The sequence below is a fragment of the Aptenodytes forsteri genome, unplaced genomic scaffold (genome assembly GCF_000699145.1).
Source record: "Aptenodytes forsteri isolate BGI_AS27 unplaced genomic scaffold, ASM69914v1 Scaffold258, whole genome shotgun sequence".
NCBI classification, from domain to species: domain Eukaryota; kingdom Metazoa; phylum Chordata; class Aves; order Sphenisciformes; family Spheniscidae; genus Aptenodytes; species Aptenodytes forsteri.
In genome coordinates this window covers 1,460,500-1,468,966 of record NW_008795250.1, presented here as the reverse complement: position 1 = coordinate 1,468,966, position 8,467 = coordinate 1,460,500, and the positions used below count along the sequence as shown (strand labels likewise).

Here is an 8,467-nt window from a genome sequence, read left to right as displayed (position 1 = left end):
AGTGCCAGGGACACCCCAGGGACCGTCCGGGAATCTTCCCCCCCCCCCCTCCAGGGACACCCCAGAGACCCCAGGGACGCCTCAGGGATGCTCAAGACCAACTCCAGGGACACCCCAAAGGGATGCCCCAGAAAGGCCCGGTGACACCCCCCCCCATTAACTCTCCCACACCCCATTGATAACTGGTCACCAGTGGGTGTTACTGGGCCTGGGGACAAGGGAAGGTGTCTGCCACCACGCTCGGGGGTGGGGGCCTTTGTCCCCAGCTCCGTGGGGGCCACGACACCCCAAAACGCCTCTCCCTCCTGGCGGGGGGGGCTGTTTGGGGTTCCTGCGTTAAATGGCAGCCGACAGGAGATGCTCTGGGACAGGAGAGCCCGGGAAGGGGGGACCTGCCTCCCCTAGCACCCCCTGCCCTGGGGTGGGCGGAGGTGAGACGCCCCCGGCGGTGGCCAGGCAGTCCCCAAGGCTGTCCCCTCCTGCGGTGACCCATCAGGCTGGAGCTTTATTAAGTCTAACCCGTGCTATTTTGTCCCCTAGATCATTTCTATCATTTATTCTGCAGACAAAACATTTCTCCCCTTGGCAGCTGGGTTTTCTTTTCCAGCGCTTGCAACAGCACCCGCTTTTATTGGGGTGGCGTGGGCCACCTGCCAGCGTCACCCCTCGTCACCCCACGCCGCTCGAGATCTGTGCATCACCCGGCAAAGCCCCCTGTGGCAAGGCTGGGAGAGGACAATGCTTGGCAAACCCACTTGCCTTCCCCAATGTCAGCCCGCCTTGGTGCCGGGGCGAAACGCCCTGTGCCTGTCCCCGTCCCTGGGGCGGCCGTGACTCATCGGGAGGCGGGCGAGAGCATCTCACCTTGAGCGGCGGCTGAGGCGGGATAAGAGTGAGGCCACCCTCGCCTCCCTCTCCCGCCGCCCGCTCCCATGCTCGCCCGGGCTGCGCCCAAGCCAGGCGCCTTGCGGGGATGTCCCCCTGCCCGAGCTGGGGGATGCCGCCAGACTCGGGGGGCTGCCACCCCATCGCATGCACCCCCCATCCCACCAGCTCCTCGACCCTTTAACCAGCTGCCCGGTGACTGGCGAGCCGGCTGGCTCAACCTCTACCGCTTCTGGCAGGAGGGCGGCTTGCACAACGTCCATCACATCATGGCTCGCAAGTTCCAGCAGTTCGGGCCCATTTACAGGTGAGGCAGCATCTGGCCCTGGCATCCCCCCCCACCCCCGGGCTCTCCGGCTCCGGCAGCCTTTCCAGTCCGGGATGCTGCTGCTATTCCCAGCCCTGCTCCGGGCGAGAGGAGGGTAAATAGGTGGCTGAGCTGCCGGAGCACGTCATCTTGCCGTGCGCCAGCCAGGCTCAATGCCACGGTGAGGGGCGAGAGGGGAGACCTGCTCGTACCTTGCAGATGTGGGATGTTGGGAGGAGGGGGCGGCAGGGCTGGAGCGGGGCTCTGCCCCCTGTGATCTCCGAAGGTCCGGAGCTGACATCCTCAGGCAGAGAGGGATGGGGCGGAGGTCCAGGTCCAGCACCCCCCCCCGTGCCTGCCTGAGCCCTGGGGCCCGATCCTGGTGCTGAGCCGCTGCATCCCCTGGGATGAGACCCACAGACAGGATTTTGGGGAGTGCGAGGGGGAGGGTGGATGATTTGGGGGTGCTGGGGGAAGGTGGTTGATCTGGGGAGATGAGGGGCTGCGGGGGGATGCAGGTGGGGGTTGGGGTGCAGGGCTGACCCCCCTCCGTGCCCCGGCAGGGAGAAGCTGGGTGTCTACGAGAGCGTGAACATCATCAGCCCCCGGGACGCCGCCACCCTCTTCCAGGCGGAGGGGACACTGCCGGAGCGCTTCAGTGTGCCCCCCTGGGTGGCTTACCGCGACTACCGCAACAAGCCCTATGGCGTGCTCCTCAAGTGAGTCGGGGGGCAGGGGGGTTCCCCTCAAAATGGGGCTCCCAGGTCCTACCGCAATAGCCCCGGCACACGGGGCGGTGAGAAGCTGGAGCATCAGGAGGGTGATGGGGACGTTGGCTGGCCCCATGTTTTGGGGGTGGCATCCTCTGGCGCGGGGGTGTGGATGGGGGGGACATGCCTCTGACTGACCCCCCCACTTTGGTGTCCTGCAGGACGGGGGAGGCCTGGCGCTCGGACCGCCTGATGCTGAACAAGGAGGTGCTGTCGCCGCAGGTGGTGGAGGGTTTCGTGCCTTTGCTGAGTGAGGTGGGCGAGGACTTTGTCCGGCGGGCACGAGCCCAGGTGGGGAAGAGCGGCCGGGAGAGCTGGACGGCCGACTTCACCCACGAGCTCTTCCGTTTCGCCCTGGAGTGTGAGTGTCAGGGGCAAGCTGAAGGCGAGGAGCCGCGTGGAGGGACCCATGCAAAGCACCCCCCCCCCCCCCCCCGAAACACCCCTTTGCATGGTGCCCGAGATGGGCGACACGCTGCGTTTCCCCCAGCTTCATCCTCAGAGATGGGCAAACAAGCTTCTCCCCCAAAGCCGTAGGGTCTAGAGGGATGTCCTCTCTCCAGACAAGTAGAGAACAACTCAACGCTGTTGATAAAACACTGTTTTATCATCTACCGGTCATCAACTGGTAGCCAACCCTACCCAACAAGGGATGCCTCCATGGCCCCGTGATGCTCGGAGCGAGGAGGAGGCCAAGTCAGGTCCCTGTAGCCGTGGAAAGGCTGGAATTGGCCATGGGAGGGTGGAGGGGACGGGGTCCCCTCTGGCCAGGTCCCCTCATGGGTGCTGGCTCGCAGCTGTGTGCCACGTGCTGTACGGGGAGCGGCTGGGGCTGCTGCAGGACTTCGTGGACCCCGAGGCGCAGCGCTTCATCGACGCCGTGACCCTGATGTTCCACACCACCTCGCCCATGCTCTACCTGCCGCCCGCCCTGCTCCGCCACCTCAACGCCAAGACGTGGCGGGACCATGTCCAGGCCTGGGATGCCATCTTCACCCAGGGTGAGCGCTCCTCCTGCCCGCACCTCCCTGTGTCACCCAAGGCCCCTTTGAGGACTTGGCTTCATAGTGCAGCCTCATCTCACCAGCGTGGAGACCTTCTCCTGGGTCCAGCCACCCAGGACATTGCCACCAAGGCCGGGAAGGCTTTCCACATCTGGAGCTTGTGGGACAGAGCAGTGGGGAACCAGCCAGGAGTAGCGGAGGGCAGATGATGGGCATCACTTTTAGGGGAGCAGCTCTCCCAGAGGGGCTTGCGGCCTCAGAGAGCTTTTGGCACCTGGGACAACCCTCCTGCAAGGTGTCCCCCCCCGGGGGGGCACCCTCACTGCTTTTGGCACCTGGGACAACCCTCCTGCAGGGTGTCCCCCCCCCGGGGGGGCACCCTCACCCCCCACCCTCTCTGCCCACCCAGCCACTGCTGGGTCCCGCAGCGGGGACCGCAGTCCCAGGCTGCTGCAGGGACAACTGTGATGGAAAAGCCACCAGCATGGGGCAGTGATGTCCTAAGGTGCCCCATCTGGTGCCTTCCTCCTCCACCATGGCCCTGGGGGAGGAAGACCACGCCGTGTCTCCGTGTCTCCTCAGCGGACAAATGCATACAAAACGTCTACCGGGACCTGCGGCTGCAACGCAAGAGCACCAAGGAGTACATGGGCATCCTCTGCAGCCTCATCATGCAGGACAAGCTGCCCTTGGATGACATCAAGGCCAGCATCACCGAGATGATGGCGGGCGGGGTGGACACGGTAAGGAGCAGGCAGGGTTGTTGGCCAGGGAGAAGGTCCTGGCTGGTGTTGAGCCTTGCTCTCCTGCCCCGCTCCAGACCTCCATGACGCTGCAGTGGGCCATGTTCGAGCTGGCACGGTCCCCGGGGATCCAGGAGCAGCTGCGGGCAGAGGTCCTGGCCGCCAAGCGGGAGGCGGCGGGGGACAGGGTGAAGATGCTGAAAACCATCCGGTTGCTCAAAGCCGCCATCAAGGAGACGCTCAGGTGAGGAGGAGCCCCTGCTGAAAAACACCCCCCAGCCCCTTCCCTCCCCTCCCCAAATCTCTGGCACTGTTGGGACATCGTGCACCAAGGTAGCACGTGGGCGGGCCAGGCTGTCCCCAAAATCAGGTCCGTGGGACCTGTCCCCCCCCAGGCTGCACCCCGTGGCGGTGACCCTGCAGAGGTACACCATGCAAGAGGTCATCCTCCAGGACTACCGCATCCCTCCCAAGGTGAGCACGGCCACCGGCTCCCTCCTCACCCCGACCCGCTTTGCATGGGGCTCTGGACGGAGGTGGGACCTGGAGCACGGGTGGGTGACGTGAGGGGAGCAGCCGTTGGGGCTCCTCCGGGGCTGGATCCCAGCCCTGCACCCCCTTCCTGTACCCCGAGTGCTGGCGAAGCCCCGTGGGGAGCCCAGACCCACAGGGCTGATCCTTCCCTGCAGACGTTGGTGCAGGTCGGTCTCTACGCCATGGGCCGGGATGCCAAGGTCTTCCCCAAGCCGGAGCAGTTCAGCCCCCAGCGCTGGCTGGCAGCCGGTCCCAAGCACTTCAAGGGGCTGGGTTTTGGTTTTGGACCCCGCCAGTGCCTGGGGCGCCGGATCGCCGAGCTGGAGATGCAGCTCTTCCTCATGCACGTGAGCATCCCGCTGCTGGGGACGCCGGGGACTTGGCGCTGGAAGGGACCGGGGAGGTGGCACGTAGGTGTTGGTACCTCCAGCGTTTTCCATCTGCTCTTTTCTCCCCCATCCCAGATCCTGGAGAACTTCAAGATCGAAACCATGAGAGCGGTGGAAGTCGGGACCAAGTTCGATCTCATCCTGATCCCGGACAAACCCATCTACCTGACCTTACGGCCACTCGAGTCCCGGGCGTGAGGAGCCCAGTCCCGGGTGACACCCAGCTGGTCCCGGTTTGGGGGACATCCCCAACAGCCCGGCAGGCGCTTTCGGCTCCTTACAGCCAGACTCCGGCACGGGGTTGCGATTTGGGGGACGGCTGGGACGCTTTCACGGCCACAGCCTTGGCTCGGCACATCCCTGCCTTCGCTCCAGCCCGCTCAAGGCTGCGCTTACGCCACAGGGGAGATAAACCGGAGGACCAGCCCCGCCGCCGCCCCTGTAACCCCCAAGGGGGTGCGGGGTGGGTGGCTGCTGCTGCACCCCTCCGGCTGCTCGGGGGTCCCCAGGGACCAGGCCGGGGATCGCGGCCATGCTCCCCCGACACCCTCTAATGTTTTGCTTCGCCTCGAACTTGCTCTGTAATTTCATCTTGTGAAAAAGCACCGGCTCCTTTTTGCCAGCGTTAGGTTTCTCCGTCTCTCTCGCCGGGCGCAGGCTAGGGCAGGGGGGGCAGGGTCTGGGGTCTTCTCAGGGGGGCCGTGGGGATCACCGGCAGGTTCTGGTGGGGAATGGGAAAAGGTCTCAGGGAGCTGTAAATCCATCCCCCCCTCCCCACTCCCCTGGGAGGCATCGGCTCTAGATGAGAGGGCTGCGATAAGGGGGTCTGGGGTTGGTGGGGGGGCATATCCTGGGATGCCGGGAGGGGGTCCTGTGGCCCTAGAGACCACCCACCCCCCTTCCTCTTGCCCAGGGTCCTGCAGGGAAACTGAGGCAAATCCCCCCTGATGTGGGGGCGGGCATGGAGACCCCCCACTATCACCCCACCCCAGCTGCCTGGGTGCAGAGGGCTGGCTCTGAGCCACCCTCCGTCCCCCTGGCAGCAAACACCAGCTGCCAGCCCCCATGTGGGGTGGCCCTGGTGTCCCCCCGCCCCGGGTGCTCACCGAGGCAGGGGCGTGGGGGAAGCCGTGCTGCTGCTCCAGCAGACGAGTGCCGAGGTCCTGCTTCTCCCGTCCCCACCTCCTCGATGCCTCCTCCAGCTGGGACAGACCCAAACCAGGCTGGCTCTCTCCAAGGCGTGGGGGCCAGAGGTGTCCCCCACCCCAGCCCAGCACCCCAAGCCCCCCGCCATCAAGCGGGGTGCGGGAGGGCGATGCCCACCTGCCTCTCCAGCACCCTCCCGCGGGCTCGTGCCTCCTCCAGCTTGGCCAGCAGAGACAGCTTCTCCGTGTCCCCAAAAACACCCTGCAGGCCACGAGATGAGCAGGAGTGGGGAAAGGCAACGCTGGATATCCCCCCCTTCCCACCCCTTGCTCACGGGGATGGCTATCGCCCCACAGAGCCAGAGATGCCACCTGGGGGATGCCCCCGGCGTACCCAGTCACCCCCTGGTGTTGTTTGCTGGGGTGCCACGGCTCTGCCCCCCTTCCCACCCCGTGACCCCCTCCCTGGTCTCACCGGTAAGGCTGGGGGCCGCAGGGCGATGGGGGCCGAGCGGTGGGGGGGCCTCGCCAGCTCCTCCCTCAGCCTGCGGTTCTCGGCCAGCAGCACGGCGTACACCTCCCCGGAGAGCGCTTCGCCTGTGGGATGGGGTGGGGGGCCACTGGGACCTGTCCTACCCCCCCCTCCCCGCCCCATGCAGAGATGGGGGCTAGGAGCAAGCCCCCATCTCCCTCATGCCCAGGGATGGGTGACAGGGAGCTCAGGACCTCCTCTGATCCCCCACCGCAAACCATCCCATGGTGCAAACCATCAGAAGGGGATGGCCACCAGCGGACCCCAGCAGCTGTATGGGGGTGGCCCCCCCGAGGGTCCCCGTCCCCACTTGCACCCACCCGCCAGCTTCTCAGCGCTCCTGCCCGCCCCGGCAAGCTTCTCCTGCAGCATCCGCTCCATCGCCTCAATCACCTGCGGGAGAGAGCAGAGCCGTCCCCGCGTCACCAGGGCACGGGGGACAGCTCGATGCAAGGCTGTGGTGGCCATCACATCCCCTCCGGCACCAGGTAGTGCTTGCAGAGGGGTGGAACAGGCCAAAGGGTCCCATCTTCTCCAAAGAGCCTCGTGCCCCTCAACCTGCCCTTCTCACTCCCAACCTCGTGCCCCCCAACTCACCTTCTCCTGCTGCTGCACCGTCTCCCCCAAGCCCTTCGTCTTGGCCACCTTCTCCTGGCACCTCCTCAGCGTGGCTTGCTGCTGCCAGTGGGCTCGCTGGAGTAGCACCAGGTCCTTCTCCCGGTCCTTTTTCTGGGGGGGGGGAGGAAGGGGAAAACCCCCAGGGACCTCCGTGCCGAGCCTCAAGTCTTGGGGCATCACTTGTAGGGCTGGGAGAGCCTCGTGGTGGGGGTCCTGGGGCTCTCAGGCACTTGCTTGGCTATGGGGGTGCCGTGATGCTCTCCCTGCTGCCCCCCTGCTCCTCCACCCCCACCCCGTCCCTCGGGCAGCCCCTGCCCGCTCCTGCCGGCGTCCGTACCCGGATCAGCTCGTTCTGCAGCTGCTGGACACGGTCCTTCAGCCTCCTCATCTCCGCTGTGCTGGCCACCAGCTTGCGCTTGAGGGTGGCTGCAAGAGTCCGTGCCACATCCTTGGCACCCGGCCAGGGGATGGTGTCGTCCCCTCCGCTGCGTGAGGGAGAGGGGTCCCCTAATTTCCACCCCTCTGCCTTCCCCATCACGCACCAAGCCTGTCCAGAAGCTCCTCCCGGGTCATGACGTCCAGGTCCGCATCGGCAAGCAGAGCGTGGCCCAGCTCCTCCTGCGAGGCCAGGCTGCGCCGCAGGTGCCCGTTCTCCACCTCCAGGCTGGCGACGTGCTGGCGCAGGGACAGGAGGTCCCCCGCCATCCGCTTCAGCGCCAGGCGGTAGCTGCTTCCTTCCTGCCAGCCCAGAGCAGAGCCGCTGGCACCCCGCTGCCAGCCCAGGCTCTCCCCGTCACCAAGGGCTCAGCTGAGGATATTTGTCTTGAGGGTTAGACCCACCACGGAGGAACTAAGAAACATCCAGGGTTTCCCCTCTTCTTGCAACCATCCATCCTTCCTTTCCCCATCCATCCATCCATCCATCCATCCATCCATCCATCCATCCATCCATCCTTCTCTCCTTCCCTCCAAACCTTCTTCTCTCCACCCCGCAGACACCTTCCCCCCACATTTCCCCATCTCTTCCCGCCACCCCCCTTGGTGGAAAAACAACTCTCCCAAGGACGTAGGGTGGAGCAGTGTCAGAGCTGGGGGTCAACCTCACGCTCTGAGCCTTACGGGGCTTTGCAGGTCTTCAGAAGAAGGGAGGTGGTCAAGAATAACAGAGGATGAATGTTTAATACAGATGAGCCCGAGGGGTTTTTAGCACCCGTGCGGCCGGGGAATGTCTTGCCAGGTGATGCTGGGGGGAAATAATTCCCTGAGGGTTTGCATCTTCTCAGGCTGACCCTCCGGAATCCCTCCCTGCCACGCTGGGCTGCGGAAAGGATCCTGGCGGCGGGGACCTTGGCTGGGGGGGAGCCGCGTGCCTCCAGCTCCCCTGGCCCCCAGCTCCCAGCCTTGGGGATGGCCTTGGCCAGCGGCCCGCGGGAGGGGCCGGGGCGCAGGGAGGGGGTGCAGCAGCATCAGGCAGCCTTGGGGAAGGGGGGGAAGGGGGGAGCAGGTGCTGCCAGAGGCTCAGCTCCTTCCTCCCCATCTG

The 8,467-nt window shown here is 65.6% G+C and overlaps 2 protein-coding genes across 2 annotated transcripts in view; one reads left to right on the top strand and one right to left on the bottom strand.

Annotated features, from left to right (window-relative positions):
- The first annotated feature begins 932 nt into the window (after positions 1-932).
- Positions 933-4,830, top strand: LOC103898612 (cholesterol side-chain cleavage enzyme, mitochondrial). Its single transcript, XM_009278905.1, has 9 exons — positions 933-1,192; positions 1,756-1,911; positions 2,124-2,323; positions 2,760-2,963; positions 3,549-3,709; positions 3,787-3,953; positions 4,105-4,183; positions 4,399-4,590; positions 4,708-4,830. The coding sequence occupies exons 1-9, from the start codon at positions 933-935 to the stop codon at positions 4,828-4,830; spliced, it is 1,542 nt and encodes a 513-aa protein (XP_009277180.1).
- Positions 4,831-5,290: 460 nt separating this feature from the next.
- CCDC33 (coiled-coil domain containing 33) overlaps positions 5,291-8,467 on the bottom strand; it is a 45,140-nt gene continuing 41,963 nt past the window's right edge. Inside the window, exons 15-22 of the mRNA XM_019471953.1 lie at positions 7,470-7,665; positions 7,265-7,353; positions 6,907-7,038; positions 6,630-6,702; positions 6,253-6,374; positions 5,956-6,039; positions 5,739-5,834; positions 5,291-5,353 (exon numbers count right to left, since the gene is read on the bottom strand). Of these exons, the coding sequence (XP_019327498.1) occupies positions 5,291-5,353; positions 5,739-5,834; positions 5,956-6,039; positions 6,253-6,374; positions 6,630-6,702; positions 6,907-7,038; positions 7,265-7,353; positions 7,470-7,665 (855 nt within the window). The remainder of the gene's footprint in view (positions 5,354-5,738; positions 5,835-5,955; positions 6,040-6,252; positions 6,375-6,629; positions 6,703-6,906; positions 7,039-7,264; positions 7,354-7,469; positions 7,666-8,467) is intronic.

Coding starts and splice junctions, on each gene's coding strand:
- LOC103898612 (XM_009278905.1), top strand. CDS start 933: ATGCTCGCCCGGGCTGCGCCCAAGCCAGGCGCCTTGCGGGGATGTCCC. Junction 1,912..2,123: donor CCCTATGGCGTGCTCCTCAA/GTGAGTCGGGGG, acceptor GGTGTCCTGCAG/GACGGGGGAGGCCTGGCGCT. Junction 2,964..3,548: donor GGATGCCATCTTCACCCAGG/GTGAGCGCTCCT, acceptor GTGTCTCCTCAG/CGGACAAATGCATACAAAAC.